This window comes from Copadichromis virginalis, linkage group LG17 (genome assembly GCF_057382275.1).
Source record: "Copadichromis virginalis isolate Kocher_CV1m ecotype Utaka linkage group LG17, C_Virginalis_male_GT1.1, whole genome shotgun sequence".
NCBI lineage: Eukaryota > Metazoa > Chordata > Actinopteri > Cichliformes > Cichlidae > Copadichromis > Copadichromis virginalis.
This window is the reverse complement of record NC_140634.1, coordinates 26,124,425-26,149,829: the sequence shown is the minus strand read 5'-3', so window position 1 is coordinate 26,149,829 and position 25,405 is coordinate 26,124,425. Positions and strand designations below refer to the sequence as shown.

Below are 25,405 nucleotides of genomic sequence, written 5' to 3'. Positions count from 1 at the left end.
TCAAAGGCAATCTGTTAGGTCAGAGCTTATAGTAACCAAAACATAATGTGATGTGCTATTTTCTCCTGTGTAGAAGCTGGTAGAGTTTAGCAGTTCTCTGCTGCCTAAATCTTGACTCCGTCATGCTTGTCCAAGTATGCAAGCTCAGTGTCCAAACAGGTTTACATTAGACTCAAATCACAGTCTGACACTTTGGCAGGTGTAGTAACACTCACTGACTGATCAGGGCTTAGTAACTGTTCAATTATGCATAAGCTCATAAAACAACAACAAAAGGTCATTTGTTGCAGAGTAGGCTGAATTAAAATGTTGTTTTACTTCATGAAAGTAAGAAAAAGACATCAGTGGATCTCTATGTAGGTATTCAATTCTGATTAATCAACTGCAGGAAAACCACAATAATTACAGAGGGGACGTACAGAAGTGCTGAGATTCTTCTGCTGACTTTCCCTCTGGGCTTGTGCTGGGTCTTTCTAGGATGCTAAATGGATTTGGACTTGTTTTGGCAGCTGTTAATAAAATACAAACTTATGACGGATCGTTAGCCCAAGTAGAATTATGTTTGGACCTTGGATTCAACAGATACGTGAACACAACAACAGGCGTGACGCAGTCTGTGCAGCAAATAAAACAAATTAATAACCAAGAAATCTATTCAGGGTTGGCTTAAGCCTCTGTAGGAGTCGTGAGGAATCCCGAATAATTTTGTCTTCTCGTGTGTTTCTCAACAGCTTTGACCTATTTGTTTGGTAAAGTCACCCCTCTAAATATAGACATTGGTGGGATTGAGAAAGACAGGGGGGCGAGAAGAGGAGGAGGCAGAATTATCAAAGTACTTTATGGTTGAGCTCAGTGTGAATTAAATCTGTTTTCTCCCCGCAAAAAGAGAGGTGGGGAATAAGGAGACAAGGAGAACACGACAAAGGAATAAAGGCGCACAGCTTAATTAGCAAAGACACAGATCAAGCCGGGGAAGCAAAGCAAACAGAAAACGGTGGTCTGCGTGGTGTCACGTACTGTTTGACTGCAGCAAATTCCCCTTGCTTCTCTACTTTTTTTTCTTTTTAAACATGTGGTCTTTCTTCTTTTTTTGCCTGAAAATACCATCAGGCTGCTAACAAAATCAGAGGCACAGAACATTATGTTTCCATTTCTGATAGACAGCATTGAATCCAGCAGATGGAGGCTGTATTGTACCTGTTTACCACACCAAACACTTCTGTTCAGTGCTTGGTTCATGAAAGTGTCCTCTGCAGGCTTGTTCACTTCGGGAAGCACTGAGCTATTGATTCTGCTGCTTTGTTAGCCTTTCTGTATAAAATAACACCTTCTTCTCTATAGAGTTGTTTGCACTTTAGGCAGCTTTATGCTTTTTTTTTTCTCTGTGTGGGTGCACACATGGTATATGCATTTATCTAGATCACTGTTGAAGCAAGCTTGTGCAGATGTCTGCTTTTAGACTTCTTGTAAGACGTGCCTCTTCTATCAATGTTGCTTCCTTCCAGACACAATGCTTGTCCACCTAATCCAGTCCCAGTGCTCTAATTGGCTAACTGCAGCCATTTTCTCTGCTCTGGGGAGCGTGGAGATTAGGGGGAGTGTGTACTCGTTGCTGCCCGGCGCCTAAATGAGTCATGCTGTGGGTACAATGTCTCTCCGAGGGATAGATGGAGCACGCCCACACATACACACAGAGTAAGGACTCGCCACAAGATTACTGAGCTAGGCTCGCCAACACTCAAAACACACGTATAGATTATGATGTGTTATGTCTTTAACACAGAACCAGTAATAATTTATAATACTGATTCCTGCCGAGGTTTTCCCTGCTCTCATGTAAATATCAATAATGAATGTTGCCTGGGGCTAAACACTCGAGTTATGTTGTTCACAATACTCACAGTTCATGAATGCTACATGAAACACTACTATTGCACAGCTCTGTTGTCGGCTCAAGATGCGGCATTAAAGACCAACGAACACACCACTGCTCCAGCTTCATCTGCAATGTTTAAAACCAGTTATTTTAGCTTACGTTTCATTTATCAGAAGACACTGATTAATTAAAAAACTAAAGAAAGTACTGTAGTTACAATTAGTGAAGCACAGATGTGATGTACCAGTGCCTATGCCAGTGTTATTGAACAAATTGGATACTGGCCAGATGTCTTTGATCCACATGGAAAACTGTCTCATGGTGCAAAAACCTGAAACTAATATTCATCTATGCTCCTTAGCAGGTGGTAAAGTAATGACAGTAGCTCAATTCAAGCACCACACAATTCATCAGAAACAATTTTGACAATCAATTCATGTTAATCAACTTATTCATTGAGGGAAAGCGTCAAACACTAGCTGGTTTCAGCCTTTCAACTGTTATGATTCAATGCTTTCTTTGCTTTCTTACTGGTACTCAGACTCAAAGTTTTCTGAATTGAATTTTCTTTGACAGGTACCCTCAACCTAAAGATTGCTGCAGGCTAAGCACACGCCTTCGTACTGGCAGCACTCTCCAGAAGGACAACACAACTCACAAAGCATGATAAAGAGCTGACTTGGTCTCCAGATTCCCTTTGTTTATGATCCAGTCAAGCAAGTCTAATTCACAAAGGCCATACCCCACAGCCAACAGGACCCAAAGGATCATGATGCCACACATCAGATTACAGATGGACACGGGACAGGTGCAATAGCCATGTCCATAAGAAAGTGGATCAAAATGCTAATAATCAAATCAATTACAACTAAATGCCTCCAATCTTCTTTTCACCAATGCATGCACAGTTTTCTGCCGTAACAGTCATTAAAAACCTTTTTAGACCTCTTTGCAATTTAAACACGCAACATTGTAAAATCAATAAAGGAATTAATAAAGAAACAGACCTATGATCTTATTAATGTCCATCTTTACATGCGTTTGTTAGTTATTAAGTCACTTTGTAATGACAAACCCTTCCTTATTTAAACTGAGGAATAAATTATTCCATATGTATATTATCCTCACTAATGATCCAAATCAGCTCAGCAAATACTAAAAAGGGAGAGAAACAGCGGCTCTATTGAACAGGTTCTCTGTGTCCATCAATACTGTGAGTTTACTTTTAAGGGGAAAAGTGGAATAAATGCACACCTGGTTATCATGCCAAAGTCTCAAAATGAAAAAGCTGTTCAGTTGTTACAAATTCAGAATTTTCAATGCTGATACTACGCGTATTTGTTGAGGGATAGGTGCACATACTGTATACAGCTTTGTTCACAAACACAACAGCATTCAGACCGAGATACCATTCAAATGTAATCTACTTAGTCTTTATGCTGCTTTTATCATTCATAAATATTGGAGTAGGCGGTGCTTTAGATGTTAGCTGAGAGTCACATGATTGTTGGGGCAGCTGCTGTGGCTTTGCAGGAGAACAGGGTTTATATAAAGATTTGATGTTCAACAGCATATACGCTATAAATGAAGCACAGACTTAACCAAAGAGTTCTCCAAAGCTCCCATAACTGCACCCAGACAGGGAAGACGCCACTAGAGGTCTCTCAGAGTGAGCGAGGCAAAGCACCATCGAGAGTTCATTTCTCTCAAGCAGACCCCGGGGAGAGGGAGTGGATAGAGGAGATATGAGGACAGGGCCACTTTCTGCTGTCCTTGTTTCCCTGACAGAGAGCTTTGCTTCCAAACGTGAGCTGAGCATCTAATGCCCATCAGACCAAAAGACTTCCTTGAAGATTTCTGAAGCACTCGGAGGTGTCGCTAAGTCAAACGGCTCAATGAAGACAGCCATAAGGTTGCCAGTGATCGTTTAAGCTTTTTTCGAATTCAGAGGAAAAGACTTCATGGGTGCACAATCGCTGAAAATGTTTATTTCATTCACAACGGATCTCTTCTCAATTAGGAAAGCCTGTATTGTTGAGTAGTGGTGGAACTGTGAGAGAAATTGAATTTATCCGCTCTACTTTGAGGAGGAAAGGTTCTATTTGCATGTGTAAGTACTATCTACCAGGAGAGGTACTAGCTATAATCCCATTAATCAGCATAATTGGCTCATAATTGGCTCTCATCACGTCCCTACAGATGCCATCAGTCAAGCCTCAACATTACTCCCAGACATCTCAAGCACTGGCTCACTCTCCCTGCAGAGATGATACAGGTTTGGTCTTTGCTGTTACACTGGAGAAGCAGTGTGCGCAGACAACAAATAATGATCTTCAAGCCTCACTAAAAGTCACTCTTTTATCCAGTAAACAGCCATGTGTAAAAAAATACGCCGAGACTTGCTGCATAAAAAGCAAAAGCAGACATCTACCTTCAAATCCCCAAAAAATGAGATGCGGACTAGCAGCAGTGACAGAAATCAATCACTTTGCAGTACGAGCAGAGCCGATCACCTGTGCACATGTTCAGGTACATGTGAGCAGGTGGGTGTGTGACAAAAGACTAATGAAACCAGACGTGTGCATCTCACTCCTGTGACAGATGTGTGATGGCTCGGGGAAAAGGGCTTTCTGTTTCTGAGAACTAACGCAGCTGCTGAGGCAGAAATGGTGGCCACTTAAGAAAAGACACAGGATTTACAGTTTCACAACAAAACATCAGAATGCAGTTGTTTTGGAATTATAAAAAAAAAAAGATTTTAAATCTGTTTTCAACATTTGTGGAATTGGAAAAGTTATAAATAACTAAAGCAACTACGTTTCATATCTGGAGTTAGGCTTTTTTTGTTCAGGAAAGACAAACCACAGTATTTTTTATGTTTGATGTTCCTGAAGTCTTTAAAGTCAAGTAAACTTAAAAAAGAAACCAACTACTGTGGCAAAAGCAATTAAACAAACCTAACTTTGTAAAGGTTGGTGAAATTCTAATTAAAAGTAAGCAGCACTTTTTGTGCGCTCCACACACATTTTTTTTAAATTCAATCAAGCTGTTACATCTCTAAAACAATAAGCAATATTAACCCAATTCTGGCAAAAAAAAAAACCCCACTGGCTGAAATAAAATTTAAAGTTATTCAGTACGATTAAGTTAGATCTTTAAAAAAATAAATGCACAAATCTCTGTTTGTTAACTTGTAATCAGTTGAGAAATCATGAAGGTTCTTATCTATATCAGATATTATAACATTATCACGTTGCCTAGCAACCACTTACCAATGGGTTAAAATGTAACATTTATGCACCTTTGATGGCTTATAAAGGGCACTGTATCATTTTGATTTCAACATTGATAACATCTCATTTACATGCACAAAATATTCATCATGCTTGACATATTATCATTAAATTGTCTACGAACCACCATTCATTAAAATGATCTATTTGTTGAACCTAAAAAACTTAGTGAGAATCTACTTCACAGCAAGTTCTGTGGATCTAAATTAAAGTTATTAGTTAACAGTTATTAGTTATCTGTAATTTACATCCACAAAACTTTCATTTTGCATCTAATCTGACATCATCATGTTGTCTAGCAACGACCTACCAGTGGGTTAAAAATGAACATCTGTAGCGTTTATGCTTAGAAAACTATCATATAATTTTTATTTTATGTCAGCAACATCTGATTTGGAACCACAAAACATTATGCATATTTTATGATGTCATCACGATGCCTAGCAACCTCCTAACAACAGCCTAAAATCACTGGCATGTGCTAGTGAACTTAACATAAGGGGGCCAGGACATGAGCTCTACTAATTTGACAAGGCTTTGTTTTTTCACTTAAAATTGAACCAACTCAGAAAATGTGATTACAAAAAACCCTGTTTACTATTTTATGTTGGACAACAGGGACAGTAGCTAACATTCAAACAACTGGTGATTAGCTATATGTTTATGTGTGTGCACTTTAGGGTTGCAGCAAGTGTCACTGGCATACATTTTAAGATAGCTTGTTGGCCTGGTAAATATGTCAGAAGAGCAACATTATGGTGTTATTTGGCATTTGTCCTTTAGGAGATGATTTTTTTCTCAGTGGAGTTCTCAAGGAGTTCTCTGTGGGAGATCAGAGGGTGATATAGTCGTCCAGTTATCTTACACTTAAACAATATTAACATCTATTCTCAGGAGATATTTTGGGATGTGTATGTGTTAGTAGCAATTCCCACAGCCCATATACTGCATGGCTGGAGAGACGCTGCTTTAAGTAAGATTTAATAACCCAGAACATCGACACGGGAGAAAAATCGCTAACGAATATAGCGACATAGCGATAACATTTTTAATGCTAAACCCTAACCCTGTTCCTGTCCACAAAAATATACACTGAACAGAAAACTTGGTTTAATTAAAATGCCAAGTTAAGCTGAATACATAAGTAGCTTAATACACGAAAGGTCAATTAAATATGTATCTGACAATACAGAAGACAAAGCTGTTTGCCAGGCAAAGTGCTGAAACTGCTGGCCCTGTACTCCAACCTCTTGGGTGTGGATGCGTCGAATGCACATTTTTGTGATTGTCTGTGAGTAAATGCATTGTATGTTTGTCTGGGGAGGCGCACTGCTCGTGTCAAACAAAAGAAAACGCACTTGCTCTTTGTTGATCAGTGTAGCAATCTAACCTTGAGCAACCAAAGCATCTTGCTGCGCACTGAAGCGCACTGCAAAACAAAGCAAACACAACTGAGAAACAGACAGAGGTGGAGTAAGTAACGGAGGGAAGGAGAAGTGAGCCAAAAAAAAGGCCATGCATATTTTTGTTTTTCCTTCAGTGAACTGATCGGCAGAAAAGAAACTAAAAGCCTGTGGTGACAGAGCGCAGTTTATCTGAACAACCAGGTAAAAAGATTCTCTGGAGTGAGAAGGAATCAAGTAAGCGCTGCCTTGCATTTTGCCGAATTGGATGAGAATATGAAAATTCAACAGCTGACTGTTTCTTCTCTTTAATATTGTACAATAAAACGATTCTGGGGCATGGCAGGATTCCAGTGAAACAGTGTGAGGGAGAGAAAAAAAACCAAGATAAACAAAAGAGAGATAATTTGTCTTACCCTGTAAGATAAATTGATCCCCCAGCTTTTGATGCTCATTTAGTATTCCGTGTTCAACTCACTAGTAGCACACTGAGCTCTTGATCGGATTTGCTGGCGTACTGGGGATAACTGGTTAAGAAGTATTTTCCAAGAATCAGTTTTGCACAATAAATTTGATGAACTTTTATTAGTATGAAAATACAATTTCTGACAGAAATGAAACACTATTTAAACTGAAATTAACCCCACATCTTTACTGAGGAGTACAAAGGAAGCTGTAAGCTTTTGAGAAATAGTGATTTTATTTATATTGCAATATTTATGTCAGTATTCATTGATGTGAAAAAAAAATTGTAATCAGATTATTTACCATATCATTGAGCTCCATATACTAATACTGTGTATATGTTTTTCAAAATGAAGCAGCTTTTACTTTGAAGGCCAATAGTGTTTGATTCTGGTTTGGCACTAGTTAGCAAATATTCACAATCTGGTTCTATAAACCAAAGCAAGATCAAGGAGGTGTTTGGTGCAGTATCCTATTCCATCCAGTGACAGCAAGCAACCACTCCCCAGTCAGTCGGGGAATCCACATGACAGAAGGTTGCCAGGGGGCGTCATTGACCAGTCCCGGGGGCCTTACCTCCATCAAGGCTGATAATCCCCTCGACATGAAGCACAAACTAAATCCTTGGATCAGAAAAATATCAGAATGTGAAATCGATTCTTGAAAACATATCACATCATATCTCGGTTTGCATATGTGATGGCAAAGAATCCAGTCAAAAATTCCTGAATCCAGATCTGATGCCAGGCCAAGTCCCACTTCTAGTAAAATGTTCACGCAAATACATGCAGAACTTTTTCCTGCTAAAAGGCATGAAAACAAACAGAGGCAAACCGAAACAATCACATAACCATCCTGGCGGAGATAATTAGCAGACATTGGAAAACTCCTCCAGGGAATCAGTTGCCTTGACAAGAATGAGATGCTAGACAAAAATGGATCCTCAGACAGGGAAGTTTTAAATTTTTATGTGTTGACTAGTACTCTCTATTGTCCCGGCCTAGTTTGGAAGCGGAGAGCAGGTTGAAGAAATGGTTATGATTGTAAATACTCTCTGTTGGAGGACAACCTTCATACATCTTGACAATTTGTGTATTCATGTTTTTTCTCCTTGATATCAAGAAGCAACAAATATTATTGTTTGACAGCTGTGGTATGTTCCTAGCTGACTTCAGATCAGCCTCAGAAATGTTATGGCAACACTTAGAACAAGGTAAGACTAAAAACATGACATAAAGCTCTATCAATATCCCCAAGTGTCTCAAACAGATTCAACTAAAATCCCCAACACCTTATTTCTATTAACAGCTCTGTCTTAAAGACAACTTAAAACATCTGAATACAAATCCCGCCTGACACTTTCCCTCTGAAATGGATCAGAAGTGATAATATTAAGCCCATCTGTTCAGATAAGGACATCTACAAAATCCCTCGAGTTATGTGTCACTCTAATAAATAAATGAAAACGGGACTCAAACAAACAAACATACTGTAAAAAGGGCTGAACGCTAATCCTACCCTTGGAGACTGCACTGTGCCAAAAAAAAAGTCAAAAGGATTCCCTTTCGCTGGTAGCATTGTGATTGGTCAATCTGCTTTACCTGAATTAGCTCTTCAACCTGTGGGAGAGCTACTGCATGCTGTAATCTCGTTTGAAGATAAGATGAAACTTTAATCACCCCTGTAGGGGAAGTGGGCCATTGCAGCAGCAAAAAAATGGGATGTACTAGATAATAAGACAAATAAAAAGGCCCGAGATAACATAAGAAAAAAATAATCAAAGGGAATGAAAATGTTTATTATCTCTTTTATTATCTGACTGTATGTTATTGACCCAAATTTGGGACCAGCGTGCCGTTTTTTCTGTGTCGGGATGTGTTTGTACACACCGAGCGGGTTGCTTGACCGAGACGTTTGCTGCATTGCACCATGCACTTTGGAACAAAATGAAACCTGCAAATGTTCACAGTCTGTGGCTTTCTCATAAAACGTCATGAAAGTTCTACCTGCGTCAGCTGTGACCTGAGCTTCGACATCAATAGGCTGCAGCATGTTTCAATCTGTCCAATTGAATGCCTGCTGTAATGCTGCTATTGGGGATGATTTGAGTGCATACACTTTCCGGCGTAATATCATTACCATCCAAATTGAATACTTGTAGTGTCAAGCTTATATGCGTGGATCGTACCAAATAATGATACAGACAATCTGACATTCTGATAGCTTTCCCTCATTCAGCAGGTCACTATATGAGATAGCGTAGCAGCCTCTGCACATTCAATTCCCCATCCCACTGAGGTGGCAAAGATGGAATATTTCATTAGGATCTGGGCTAAACAGAATCACCGCTCTGATATATCTGTGGGAGCAGGCAGGCTAAGCAGACTAAGCATTTGTCTTGCTATTACCTAAAGCCACAGAGAGCAGGGGAAATTATTACTTGACTATCACATACATGATGGTCAAAATCCTGCTGATGCTATCTGTAGCAACACTCTGGAGATCATCAGCCTGGGTGACTGTGCACCTTACTGTCAACTGCAGTGTCACACTTACTTTGCACACTTCATGGAAAAGCACATGGGGTGGCGGATGAAGAAAACATTAACTTCAAAAAAGAAGAGAAATAGCTGGTGGACAGAAGGGTTGGGTTTTTTTAACATTTGGGATACCCGATACCGGAGAATGATCCCTAATCTTAGCCTCAAACACTGAAACTTGCAAACACCAAAAAATATGCACAGAATTTTCCTTCGAATAAAAAAACACTATGATCTCTTTTTGTCTGCCTTAGCTTTACCATCCAAAAAAGAGCCAATTACTTACACAGCCCCTGTAATTAACATGAGGGAAAGGAAAGCCTAATGCTGCTACAACTGGAGAATTATGACAGAGAAGCTGTCTCTAATGAGACAGGCCTTGGGGATTTTCTTCTCTCTTCTCTGGCCTTACTGACTCCTCAGGTCTCTACAATGAGTGGTGGCACAATACCATAGCTGTCACTTTGAAGCCTATGATTTTTATTTTTTTTTAAAAAAGCAGAAAAACAGGTGGGAGGCAGTAACGCAAATATATAATTTTATGAAGTTAGTTTACATGGAAGCGACTATTTAGAAAGAATGGTTCAGAAAAAAAGGACAAAATGTTTCCACAACAAACTGGTCCATGAATGTCAAACGCTCAACATTTTAATCAGCCAAATTCAATCAGCCAAAACACAGACAGACACACATACTTGAGGACTAATTCCTCTTACACGTGATGAGAGTCCGTTAGTGACTAGTGTCAGTTATTAATTGGTAATAGCAGTGGTAAATGTCAATAAAAATAATACGAATGAATAAGAATATTTTCCTTTTGCTTATCCAATTCAGCGTCATGGGGAGGCTGGAGCTCATGCCAAGTGTCACAAGGTGACAGGCAGGGCCACACCCTATGCACCAATGTTTGAACATTCAGTATCGGCCTTATTGAAATATATCAGCAACATCGTTTTTGAGCCAGATAATTTTAGATAAAACATTTGTAATAAAGACATCTTTCCTTAAGCTATATGTGAAAAAAAAATAAACAGTAGATAAGCATCAAAAAGATGTAGTACTGATTGCTAAGTTGCTCTTTCAAACGCCGAATTACTCATCAATGCTTCCTTCGTTCAACATTGAAACAGAGCTGTATATTCACAGAAGTATATCTACTGTACATACTGATGGAAAACAAAGACTTTCTAATCAAGTTATACTTCCCCTAATTAGTACCCTCATAATGACTAAGATAATATGATCAAGATCCTTATATAGCTCTGTAATCAGACTACTACTGTCCCTTTTCATAATAAAATTACCAGAGCAAATATAAATATGGAATAAATATTATTCAGCCTTATGCGTGTGCAGCTCTTTCCAGAAGGGAAGGGTTTGTCTTATGGTTGGTCAAAGAAATGCCCTTTTGGCCACAAAGGCGCTGGCCACGAATATTAAGACTGTGGGTCGGTGTGTCCCCATGCTGCTCTCTAGACCGAATCAGTCTGCAGGCAGCGACCTGAAACACCAGTCAGAGAGGTGGAAGAAAGTTGACAGACATCTCAAACATCACACATGGTCAGTTATTGCTCTTTTGAGTTTTTAAAAGAATGAAGATTTTATGTTAAAGTCTAGAAAGTAGAATATTTTGTAGGCCTGTCTCAGGACCCATCATTTAAGTGACAGCTAAAACTAACCCCAGAACAACTGTCCAATCATAGCTTAGCAACTGTAACCTCTGGTGAGCACAGTCAGTTAAATTTGAGTTCTAGTCAGAATCTCTGACAAAGTATTATTTTATAAACGGCAAAACCCTGGAAACAAATGATACAGGTACCAAGTCCCTGAGCTGCCTGAATAAGTCAGCCAACAACCACAATTTACACCAGAGAAGAAACACAAAACATCAAAATCTGAAGACCTTTGCGGTTTATTTGCTGTTAATATGTACAAATTAAACCAAGAGCGCCGCGTTTTAACCCAACACCAGTTTCTCTGCCTGTTCACTCTGTTTCTCTGGTACAAAATCTGGCACCGTAATAGAAACGTTTACGAGCTCCAGTCACAACATTTGAACAAATTCGATACTCCAAATTTGGTTAGAGTAACACTTATTAGCAGCTCTGTAATTTATTTGCACGTTACCTCGGGTATGCCAGTCAAACAAACTGGCAGCTCACAGCAATAGTAAGGGTGATAATCAGATGTCTGATGAGTGGAGGGTGTGGTGCCTCTGGAGAAGCATCCTCTAGACTATTTGAAGACAGCCACCTAATTAACAAGTAATGGATAAAATGCTATGGGTCAAACTGTGTTTAAATGCTTGAGCTGCCACAATGCCCACGGCAGCTCAACTGCAGCCAAAGTTTCAAAAAGTACTACTCTCATACATATCTGGAATTTGTAGTTCGTAGCATAAAGCCTCTTCTTATATGCCATTTTAAAACAATCTACTTTTATATATATTGTATGGAGCCATTAAGCTCATAGCCAAGACAACCTTCCTGTTTAAATCAAGCTAGAAATGTTAACAAGTCAGTTGGAAAAGCAGTTTTTAACTAATGGCGGTATCCTAATATGCTAATTCATGTTAGTTTAATTAGTTAGCCACTGATAAAATCTGATAATGACAGTTTTCATTTTAACCAGAAAAAACATGGCTCGCTCATTTTTATGCTGGGAATTAAGGACCCATTGTTCTAGTGATAATAACAGTAATCAGAAGGGTGCAGGGACGTCGTCGTCTCTCCTTGTTATCAACCTGCAGGATTTTCTCATTTATCTCTCAGGTGTAGCACGCACACTGTATTCTAGGTTTGGCACAAAAATGGTATCGGAAACACACTTTAAAAAAACCTCTCTGCAATTCACATGTTTATGCATATCAACACTAGGGCTGCCACGATTAGTCGACTAGTCACGATTACGTCGACTATCAAAATCGTCGACGACTGATTTAATAGTCGACGCGTCATTTGAAGCTTTGTAAGATCCCAAAAGCAGGAATAAGTAGCAGGATTTAAGAGTGTAATAACGGACTGAAACAGAAGATGGCAGCACTGCATGTACAAGGATGCCAGCTGCCGTTAAACCCCGAAGAAGAAGAAACTGTGTCCCAGAATTCATAGCGCGGCCCAGCGCAGTTGTCAACAATGGCGGCAGCTAGTTAGTTTTAATATTACTCTTATTATTCTTTCTGGGTCACAAAATAAACGTTTAACATATTTTCAGGCGAGAATGTAGCTGTGTAAACCTCAAATATCTGCTCAGTTTATCAAGACACCACATATTTTCAAAAGCGCTCCGACGTTTTCGGAGACGTCTGTTACCCACTAGCTCGATAGCTAGCCGGGGGCCATGAGAGCACCGGACTCCCGGCAGATCGTTTTCAAACCCACCGCCCTACTCAGGTTAAACATATACAAGTCACTTAGATAACTTAAAAATGTTATTGTTTGGCTTTTTTCAGTATTTTATTTGTTCCTGAGTAAATCGGCTGAGTTTATTAAACTCCACCGAAACAATCTGCACATTTAATTAGAATTCAATTAACTATCATCTTGTCTTTATTTTTAGTTAGCACAGACCTTAAACACTTAAAGCTGTAAGCTAATGATAGTTATATAAGAGCAGATGCTGCTGGTGCAATAAGCTGTACTTTTACGTTCAATGGATGATGATCTGATTAGTCGACTAATCGCAAAAATAATCGGTGACTAGTCGACTATCAAAATAATCGTTTGTGGCAGCCCTAATCAACACCCAAAAACTGTGCACACAATTCTGCTGGTTTTCTAACTTTACTTATCACAGGTACCAGAAGTTACGTTCTACTTCTGATCAATACCATTTTCTCACATATGTTGCATCATTGTTTTTATAAAGGAACAGAAAACTCCTTTGTCACAATAGGGTTGGATTCAAAACGATAGCCCGAGTTTTGCAGTTGGCGATAAGGCCAGCTCAATGGTGAACAACAGTTTGAGCTGTGCACCTGTCTGCGCTGTCCTGCCAAAACAGATACAAAGCATTTAGTAGAAAAAGTGCTAGGGGAAGGGCTTGGAAAAATATAGATGGGAGGTTTGGTTGTGAGCATGTGGTGGTGAGATGAAAAACACAGCACTGTAAGAAATAAATAAATAAAAGGCTTTCTACACTTGCTGGTTCAACGAGTTCTTTCCACATGTGGGTAATAAGGATGGAGGTAATAACTGCAGTCAGTCGACAGGAGAGTCGGGAAAAGTGCCCCAGATATGTGCTGATAAGAGTTCAGTCCCAAGGCACATTTACTGTGATGGTGCATAGTATTGTTCTTTTTAAATATCCGATGATGGTGTGAAATTTTGAAGCTAATGTGGAGAAGATGAAGTAAATCTTTGCAGTGAAACTACTTAATAATACCAACTTTAATCTATTACTGTCTGCCTATTCTCTGATTCACAGAACAAACTGCCACCTAACAATATATGCCCTGTGTTTGATTGACTGAGCTAAATTTGCCATGTTGCGCTAAGGGCTCTGTGTTGACAGCACTCTGTGAATAAGACATACTTAGACTACTCCTTGTGGACACAATTATGCGAGTTGAGGTTTTACTCTCTTACCCAACAGTTTCTATTATCTCCAGTGTCCAACTTAAAGAAGCAGTCATTTTCAATCATAATCCAGGAGCTTCCAGCAGGCTGTCATGGGAGCGATGTGCTGCAGTGGAAATATGCCCCATTAAGATTGTGCCGCCGTTCTGTTAATGCTTTCGCTTCCATTTAAAATAATTCATGCTTTGGAATAAGAAAAATGTGTAAATACTTTTTTGTGAAACCTCCTGAGAAGGATCAAGGTCTTCGTCATTCCCCCAAAGACACCAGATCATTATACCAAAGACAACCGAGGAAGCTCTCATTACAGCATCATGGTGAGGTGACCGCAGGCGGCACACCTGATGGATCTGTCTATCTGACACCGTTTCTTCACTTCCAAGGGTAGGAGACAGCAGGCGCTTGATGATGAGGCGTGGTGATGTTGAGGAGGTTTATGTGATGAAGGCCAATTAGAGAGCAAATCTCACACCTTTTCCCCTTTGCGTCTAAAAGCCGCATCTGCCAGCGAGCAGAGAGTGCCGCGTCACGCTTGCCACCCGGCACATTCACATCTGTGTCCTGCCCTGTCAGTCAACCCCCTCCCACACTCCCTCACCCTCAGATGAAAATGCGCACACCTCTCTAACATATGGATTATACACTCAATTTTACACCTTGAAATCCTATTTCCAGCAAGCGGTGTACTTGGTGCTGACCCCGAGTTGCCAGGTTTTTCTGACCTACAGTCTTGGCTTGGAGAAAGTGGGATGAAGTAGAGGGGAGTGGGACAGGAAGGGCACAGGGAGGAAGGGAAAAGAAAGGGGGCTGAGGTTTTAAGAAGAGTTGAGCCTCTGACGCAGATGGGGAGTGGAAACGGTTGCCATGGAAACCCGGCCCTGCCTCCAGTGAGTCAATGAGTAAGTGAGGAGAGGGAGAGCGGAGTAAATGGATGGATGAAAGAAAGTGAGCTTTTGACTAGAGGTATTTGATCTGCTTAACCTTCTTCACAAAGACTGACAAAATAATATGCAAGCAGGCAAACAAGCTCACGAGCAGCACGTTTTCCTGTTTTTCATGACCAGGATAAAAAAATAAATAAAATTAAATTTATAAAACACACAAACTGCTCTTCATTCATCTCCACACCAGGCCTCATCTCAGAGCTCCAGAGTAAGCAAGGCCACTCTGAGCTCCTCATTCAGGCTCACACTTCTACGGTTTATTGGGTTTCTCACAGAGATGCTAAATATTGAATGGCGGGGCACTGGGGAGCTGTTAGACTGTTCTTATTATCCTGATTATTGCCGTCATCTATCAGAAATCAGGCTATTAACCAGAAACACAGACATGTGACATGCTGCAAAAAAGAAAGCAGGGCCAATCACAGATACCTGTGTGATCTTACAAGTTACATACTGGACTTGCAAATCTTCTTTGCAATGAAATGCACACACGCACAGCAAAAAATCCAAATCAAATCAAAACAAAACAAAACAAAACAACAACAGGACTCAGGGAGAAAAGAATGAGGGGACGAAGTAAAGATAAAGACGGAGCAGCAGAGCAGCAGGAAAGGAAAGGAAAGCCGGAGAGAAAGTCATATTTCCTGCTATGCTGCAAGACTTCAGAATGATCCAACTGACAACTGTGGCAGATGGACGTCGAGTATGTCTCTCTCTCTCATTAGTAAACACCATCCATATTGTGCACGGCTGCCCCGGCCATTAACGCAAAGTCAGTGTCCCTGTAGGCGTCAAACTCCCCATTAACTCACAGTATCAATCTCTACTTCCTGCTATTTAAGCATATGTTGTTTGCACATGCATGTAAAGGCCAAAGAAAACAAACACATTCACACATTAATGCAAAGACTCATAAGAGGCAACTTGTGGGCATTAAAAACACATGCGGGAGTATCCAATCACACCGGTCATAAACTTTACGTCTCCATTAGCGGATGTTCGCTGAAACGCTCTTTCTTCAAGAGGCCCACCTCTGCTATCAAATTGCTTGTCGCATTCTTTGCAAGGTAGCCAAGCTGTTAGCAGTGAAGGCAGGGTTCCCAAAAGGATCACAGTGTGGGGTTCTATAATTGGGCAATAGCTTCTGTAACAAGGAAAAAATTGTCCAGCAGCTGGTATATTAACATAGATTTCGTGCTTACAGGTATACACATGTCCCTTAGTTTGAATTGTGGATAATGCTGCAAATGCTATTTAATGGCAGCTATTGTATTTACGAGATAAGAGCTATCACTTAATGTCATTCCCATTTACAACAAACTTTTGGTGTTGCAGCTCAGCGGTAGCGTCTTGCGTTGGTCTCTGGTGACGTCTGCTCAGTGTTTCAAACATTAATATAAAATAAAACAATGTTCTAAATATGTTGCTTTTATATTCCACAGAGTTACATTGGAAAGCAGATTACAATACAATTCATCTTGACATAATGTCATAGTTACTAAAATACATTACATTAATTTGTTCTGTAACAATACAGCACACTAAGTCTGTGGTTGGGTTATTTTACCATCATAGAGCAATGTTGTCACAATGTCACCATTTGCCGCTTACGACATTCTTACCTAACAGGTAATGTGTTTAAATTGTGATGATTTAAACTGTTTAATACAATTTAACACTTCTGTGAGTGCTAGAGGCCATCACTGCTTTGAACTGTGCGATAGTCACCGCAACAAACTGTAAAAAAGAAGTCCGACCATACGGACGGAGGAAATTACCTACCCGTTGCACTTCATGATTATACATTTTTTTCCTCATAAAGTCTTTTTTAATACAACGTGATGTTTATTTTGCCTATTTATGTTCAAAGTGGTGGGAAATAATACATATAATGAAGAATGGTATGCCTTCTGGCATGGCTACCAGGCCAAGGATAAGTCTCCATTATGTGAGAGTGCAGTATCTTTTGCAGTCAGATCAACCTTGTCATGTCCAGGTTTAAAAATATGGTAAGGCAGATATGCTCAGCTTCCATCCATCCATCCATCCATCAATACAATGTCTAGGACACAGGAAACACCTCACTTAAGAGACACCAAAGAGGCATCCTATATGTATGTGTTTAAGTCCCAGCGTGACATTAGGTATCGCGCAGGCATTAAAACCAGAGGAATACAAGTATATCAATCCCTGCCCACCAGTTCTCACTTAAGACAGCGAATGACTGGAACACCTCAAACCATATGAACCCCAGTGGCTCATCCTGTGGCAGGTGGGCCCATAGGAGGTTTCAAAACAGATCATGGTCTATTCCATTATAAGGACCAAATTTTCTATTTCTATAATTAATTCAGTAATAGCCTACTATTAAACACTAATAGTCTGCTCCACTGGCTCCTGACTCTGGGCTGGGACCCTACAAAGTCTAGTAATTTAAAACAAAAAAAGGGAGAGTGGAAGATTATTAACATTAATGGAAACAGAACAGATAAATTAAATTATATTACTCAGACTCTATTTTGATCTTTGCCTTTTTTTCTTGTGGATTATTGGATCATTTCTGGCATTTTAAGCTTTTGTATAGACGGCTTAAACCAACATTTTGTTACAAATAGACACTCTAGATCTTGTTCTAAGAGGACATGTTACTTACATTTCTAAGAAGTTGAAAGGAAGTGACAAACTGAGCATCTCCTCCCTTTTCTACCTCCAGATGGCCTCCTGATCATCAGCTCTATTATTCAGAGACCATCAATGACACCACGTAACTAAGTGCTTTATTGCGTCCACTGAGATAAAAAGGAGTGCTTGAAGTGTTCTTGTATGAAGAAAGTAAAGTAAAAGAGAAAAATCAGCCAGGCAAGGAAAAACAACAAGAGACGAACAAATATAATAAGTACATGAAAGACTGAGTGGCTTCTGGGAAATGAGTCATATTATCCTGATGACCTTGATATTTTTAACACATTTTTGTTTCCCTGTAACTGAGGCACTGTGCATATTTATATTTGATTTGGTATTCGATGGGGAAACAAGAGTAACATTTGTATTTTTTTAATCTTTCAGTTGACCTTCAAGTTATTTACTCTAAATATAGAATAGAATAGAATAGAATTCAACTTTATTGTCATTGCACATGCACAGGTACAGGGCAACGAAATGCAGTTTGCATCCATCCAGAAGTGCTTTAGTGATATAGATATATTACAATATATATTAGCAATAATATAGATATGTGAGTATATTACAGAAATGGGTCTATTATGGTATGTTATAATGTACACGGTATGAAGTATGTTGTGAATATTCTATAACTATAAGTATGTACAGGCTGTAGTGAGTACAAGCTATGTACAGGATATGAACAGGATATAAATATGAAAAACTATACAGAATATGAAATAAATAACTTTACAGAATCTGGGATATACAGCTATACAGAAATGGGAACTATGCAAGTTGTAAACAGTTGTAGGATTAAAGATTATCGAATGTACAGAATGATTATTTACACAGAGCTATACAGTAGTGCAGTTAAGATAAGTGAGGGTGTAGATAGTTTCTACAGAGGCTATATAAAGTGCTAGTGGTTGTGAGTGGTGGTTCAGTCCATGTTATTATTGTGTTTGAGGGTACAGTTGTCCATTGTGTGTGTATGTTCAGTCCATGAGTTTAACGTGGGTCAGATGTCAGGAGGCAGAGTTCAGGAGTCTGACAGCTGTGGGGAAGAAGCTGTTCCGGTACCTGGTGGTCTTAGTATCTAAACACTTGTAAATTAGTTCAAATATTTATAGCATCTTTCAAATAACTTTCTGCTCAGCTGTGACGTTATTAAATGAAAGCACAGTCAGGAGTCACTCTGTTGTTTAAAAATATATATTTACTCCATTGTCGTGTTCTTTCAATTCACTCTTACCTAAATAATTCATCCAATACAGCACACTTAGGTCTCATGACTAGTCTGCACACACCTTGTTTCACTCCGCTTTCTATCCCTCCCATCAAATCTATATGGATTACCAGAAGATAGGCCTGATTTCACATGGGCTCAGGCTATTAACGCTCTGACCTTGGATTTCAACCAGGCAATTTGTCTAAGAGCTGGCACAGCCTTAGCTGCCCTCGCCGACTCCATCCAAGCCTCACGATTGGTGTGAATGGCAGTAAGTCTCCTACTGTCTGCCCGTCAGCCTCCATCCCCACGAAAAATGTCCTTTCTTTACCACTCAAGGGTTACGTGTAAATTGTGATGATGAACTACTTCACATCATGCCTTTTCTCTCTCACCTCTCAACCTCCTTTAGATTCATCACACATCTTGGGAGTCTTCAGTGCAACTCTTTTTTTATCAGTTTGAGAGAGGGGGCTTTACTTCATGAATCTCCCAGTGGTTTGTCCACAATTAGCTCATTTAAGTCAAATGCTCAATTTAAACCTGGCATATTATCAGTATCCTAAAAGAAAGGTTTGCACAGTGTGTAAATATGAATAAAAACACAAACCAATGATTTGCTTGTCTTTTAATCTCATTGTTTACTAGAAATAGTACAAGCACAAAGAGAAAAACAAACTTTTGGCTGCTCTGTTATTGCATAGGAGTTGCCAAAATGAACGGATCTGCTTGTTTGATTTAGGATCCTCTCATTTTTCTGGGCTTGGGATCGGCACTGGGAGTACACTAGCTTGTGACGTGCCGAGGCTGGGTTTGTATTAACCCACCGCTAAGCAACTAAACGGTGCCAGTATAAAAACATAAAAGAGAAATTTTGTCTTTAGAAAAATAAGCTCATTTATGCCTGATTCATCTCTTCACTTTAAACTTTCTGCTGTTTGGAATCTGAAATAACTTGTTTGAAGGGGAAATGTCTTCCCATTCTTTACCATGGATAAGATTTCAGATGCTTAGTCGCAAAGGGACACTTGTTGTTGTTGTTGTTGTTTTCCAATAAAATAATCTTGCATCGCTTAACTTTAAAATGTTGTCTGAATGGCAGCACATGTTGCTCTAAAACTTGTAGATATCACTGAGTATTAATGGTGCCTTCATAGATGTGCAAGTTACAACCTACTGTACTACTAAAGCCACTCTGGACTTGGAGGACTGGAGGACAACGTTCAATCATCAGACCACATGACAGTTTTCCAGTTGTCCTCTCTCTGGCCAGAGAAGGTGGCATAGTGTTTCTGGGTCTAGTTTATATTATACAGTATATGTTTTTTTTTTTCCTTGGTAGAGACTTAGGATACATTTGAGACAAACTGAGTTTTCAGAACTGTTTCTTCAGCCCATGCAGTGATTTTCTAACGCAGTGCCACCTGAGAGGCTTTCAGTATTGGTTTTCAGCCTTATCTTCTGCCTACAGATTTCTTTGGCTTCACGAATTGATTAATGATATGACTGTATGAGACAATATCACTAAAGTCTTTGCAACTATGTTATTAGCTAGGTTATTCTTAGCTAATCCATTTCACACAGCATCCCAATTTTTTTTGAAAACAGATGCGTACACAGGACATTTGAGACTGTTGGAAGGATTTTTCTCATAAGAAAATAAAGTACAAATGAATCTGGTTGAAATACACTCCAGTTGAAGACCAACTCCAGATGTGTCTTGTCCACGTTGATTGCTTCGCAGTCATAGTGCATTGTTTCTTCTCAATAACATATGTTTTCCATATTTAAAAAAAGAACACATCTATGCATCCAGATATAAAAAGCCTAGTTCAGTCATGACTAAGCCCTCTTCCTGTCAGCAGCACTAAAGCCCATTGTTAAACCTTCATTAATGCACCAGTTAACCTCTCTTTGCCATTTCACTATGTGGTTATGTGTATACAGCCCGTGTCCCTATCATCAAGCTTCATCCCCTTTCCCCCGTTCCTTTTCGGATTTCTTTCCCTCTATTTGTTCCTCCATTTGTTCTCAGCCTTTACTGTTCACCTCTTCTCTATCTTCACTGCCTCACTGGCAGTTGCTCTATGAGTGGTTATCAGAGAAAATGATGCTTGTATTGTAATATAAATAGGTCTCTTTTTGTTTCTCCTGCTGCATTCTGTGCAGTCAGGGAGACATAAAAGTGGTTCCAGTGATATTTGCCTGCACCTAGGCTTGAAGAATGCACCTCCATTAGGGGATTCAGGGGGGAGTTAGCCACTAGACAGCTGGGTCTAAATGCACAGCTAGGCTAACAAACAGTGTGCACAGATAAGAGTTTACAGACAAACACCCTTTAATATCACAGTCCTTTAATGGACGGCTGAACATCCAGGAAACAAAAAGCAAACAGGAATCAGAATAATACTTACTAAATATTGTGTTTTCTTAGCCCTAGCACATATAACATTGTGCGATAACCTGATAAAAGAAAATGTCTTCCAGCATACAATATTTAAGACTTAGATAAGCATTCAGTTTAAAAAGCTATCCTGAACCAAGAACACCAAGTATCAATAGCTTAAAGCCCTCCAAATCTTATCTTTGATTGTCTACAGAGCACTTGGTTGCAGCTCTGTGTTCTTGTGAGGCAGTTAATGCAGCTAATTAGAGACAGAGCTGCAGTAAACATTTGATTTTAAAGAGTCGAACTTCCAGACAAGGCTGATTCCAGCTAAACTAACACTCCAGCGGCTCAATCGATCACCGCACAGATAGATATTTGGGGGATTTGGGGCTGAAAGCAAAGGGACATGGCAAACAGGGAAAGAAAATATCACATCACGTACTCACATCAGAAAGAAAATTCAGTATATTCAGCACATACCGCGCTTGAAAAATACTCAGAGGGGAAACAGTTCACGCGAAGCAAGAAGCTGGATCGACCTGTCGGGATGCCCCTGTTGGCCCCCTGTTCCTCCCACCCTCTCTGCATGTGTATGAGTTCTGCTGCATTCAAGCACTAGACAATGTACGCAGCGGACTATACACAACAACCTATTAGTTTGTTACATTTTCTGCAGCTCCAGAAACCAACCACCTGCAAGAGTACTGCCTGCCCTCAGGCTTGCTCTCTGTCAGCGGGGTATGTATAAAATTGCCTGAAAATGTGGTAATATGTTGAACTTGACCTCAGCTTTAGATCTATACAGTCCATTGCTCTTGAGCTTTTGAAAAAAACACAACAGACTGTACAGCTGCCAAAGATGAATCATTAACACAAAGTGAGAGAAGACAAACCTGTTGTTATTATATAATTGGATGTTGTGGCTTTCAGTGAGTTTTATACAAAAAAGTTTAGGGTTTAGGGTTAGGGATAACTCTCAAGGCTTCTGCAGCAGTACATTTTTCCACATTAGAATACAGTTAGAATACATTAGAATATAAAATTGCAAAAAAAGAAAAAAAATCATAGCCTATATCTTTTTTTTAAAGTTGCAGGAAATGTAGACAGCCAAATTCATGGCAGGAAACATTTTTGCAACTGAAAATATCACAACAGTGCACATAAATGGCTCCACTCACTCCACTTGAAGGGTAAACATTGCTGCTGTCTCTAGTTGGCAACAGAACTGTTAGCAAGCTAAACAAAGTATTCAATCCATATGTATACACACACACACACACGCACAGGTATTTTGGTAAAGTGTGCTCTGGTCTTTCATCCACATGTGAATGGTGTTTCGGGCCACTAAAATCAAAGCTTTTGAAAAAAGACTTCAGTGTTTCGATGAGGAAAAGGAATTTTTGTCTTGCAATGTCAAAGGTGTGCACCTTTATCTCCTTTTTTTAATGTTAAATTGTGCACATTGCTATCATCTCCAGCCTTCCGATTGGCTAACAATTCATACAGTTAGGGTTATATCACCACATGTTGCTTTTGACTGTGCTCTTAGTGTCTCTATGTGAAAATCTCCATCTTAAAAAAATACCTGCATTTGTATGTGTGGATGTAGTCTCATATTTGTTAATCTACAACAACTGACAAATAACCTGGCATACACCCCTGAAGGAGAGCAACGTGTAAACATGGTTTGATGAGGTGCGTGGACAATAAAAGAAAAAGAAAAAAGGAATTAGGAAAAGAATGCCGCTGGTGCTAGCGGTGCTAATTTCAGCAACACTTGGAAACCAACCTGACATCATAAGTTTGCAATATTATGCACACATTATGCAATATGTCACAATTTTCAACAAAATTTACAATGTGATTTGATCACTGAACAATGTGATTATTGGCTTTAAATTGCTCTTAAATACGTCATCCTGGGCTCAAATTTTGAAGTTTGATATTGTAAGACTAGTCTGCTTGTCATCTCATTTTTTTCTCTCTTTAATTAATTTACAGGCATGCTTAACCTTGATGTCATCAGTGACATCACTGTGGTCTGAAACCTCGTCACAAAAAGTGGGTATTTAAACACCATGTAGAGGGCAATGAAAGATGCTATTGAACAGTGTGGGACACTGGAGATCCACATGCAGACATTAGGCCTACTTACAGCTCTGTTACACAGCTGAACTGACAAGGTGGATCTATGGTTGATCTGAGGCAGCCAAAGTCATCCTATGTCAGGCAAGGTCCAATGTGGCCAAAAGAGAACTGCAGATGTGAGCCAAACACTCATTTCTGTCTTGTTTGTTGGCAACTTACCACATTCAAACTGTCACAGAGCGAACCTGGAGCTTTTACTGCCCCCTTTGAAATTGCACACTTGGCTTTATTGATGATCTACCCTTGGCAAAGCACTGAATGTAAGTGTCTCACTCAAGGAGGTGAGTGAAGGGAACAAGGATGGACAAAGGGAGGTCAGGTGAGCACAAGGTAACTCACAGGGGACGGTGCGGAGGTAGAGGTTGTCCCGGATGATCTGCTGCAGCTCGTGGTCCACTGAGCCTTTCTGGAAACGCAGGTTGAGGTAGTGGCGCAGGTCCTTGTCTATCACGCCCCCTGGAGGAACACAAAGGTCAATAATCAATAATCAAAAGCACCAAATTCAAATAAATGCAACTGCTCTAAGACTGATACCAAAATTTGTTCCAGTCAATTTATAGAAGGAAAGAGCCTAATCAGCCTTTGATCAGAAATGGGGACAGCTGGATGTGTTTGTGAATTATCCAGGCAAGGAAAATTGCTTGCCTCACACGTTTTTTTTTCTTTTTGTGCAAACCTCAACAACAAGCAGAGGAAGATCCAAACACTGCAGCATCAAATGACCCAGAATCTCCCAAGACCACAGTAAACAATTTAAATTCGCTGAAAATCCTACAATCCAAACACTAATGAACACACTCGGCACTCACAGATCCAGCATTTGTCAAGCGCGGCCACGGATTGGCGGAGGTATTAATTGGAGCTGTGGCCAAACACGTGTGGAGATATGTCTACACATAAATCAGCCACCAACTCCCCGAGGGGCTGTTTTTACTCCCTCTTATTTGCCCTCACCTGGGTTACCTCCCCCTTCTTTTCTCTGTGTCTCTCTAGCAATCCCAGCTCTGTAAATGGACTTCAGTTTAAAACCAGTGAATCCTGCTGGCTCAGCAGGACTGAGGGGGTTAAAAAGTGATCAAGGGACCACAGACAAATGGAGGTAAGGGATAAGCGGGAAGGAAGGCAAAAGCAATCCCGTGGCAGGGGTGGGGGGGTAGAAAGTAGCAAACTAAAACAAGCTTTACCTCCACCTCCTCCTTCTGCAACAAATACTCCATCTATCTACTCTGCCACACACTCGTTTAATCACATTTGAAATGGAGGCAAGACAGGACGGCTAAGTGGAGGAGGGGGAATGGTCGGCTGATGTTACTTAAGGGATTCCTCACGGTGTCGCTTTAGCCAACATACTTGTCATGTTTGTTACTCCTCTGCATGAACCGAGTGGATTTGACTAACCTTCAACATCCAGTTTGAAGCGGCAACTTGGCACAGTGCCACATACCACTTAGCTGCCCCCTTCTTTACCCCCGTGTGCTCCCGAGGCAACGACATCCACGCATGATATGTTGGAGAGCATGCATATCACCAGTGCACACATGTAGAGACGGGGGTATCCACACAATCGACTGAAATAGCAGCAAATATAATGAGTGGCACATTAATTCAAGAATAACCTAGTTTGGAAGTTTTCTGTCATACTGGGGATCAATTATTCAGCACATTCTGGTTCTTCACTTCTGTGTTCTTGAACTACACACACACACACACACACACACACACACACACACACAAATACAGCAAGATGCGTAAATCCCAAACTATTTCACGCAGCGTTGCATTATAATCATGCAAACCTGAAATACAGAGACCGGCTCCATCTGAGTCTCTGTCAAAGGTGTAGAGCAGTACAACCAGCCAATTTACATTTGCATAAGA

At 40.0% G+C, this 25,405-nt stretch overlaps 1 protein-coding gene across 3 annotated transcripts in view; it reads right to left on the bottom strand.

Annotated features, from left to right (window-relative positions):
• magi2a (membrane associated guanylate kinase, WW and PDZ domain containing 2a) overlaps positions 1–25,405 on the bottom strand; it is a 271,683-nt gene that overhangs the window by 164,537 nt on the left and 81,741 nt on the right. For all 3 annotated transcript variants that reach the window (XM_085436583.1, XM_085436580.1, XM_085436582.1), the window contains exon 2: positions 23,867–23,983. In XM_085436583.1, the coding sequence (XP_085292709.1) occupies positions 23,867–23,983 (117 nt within the window). The remainder of the gene's footprint in view (positions 1–23,866; positions 23,984–25,405) is intronic.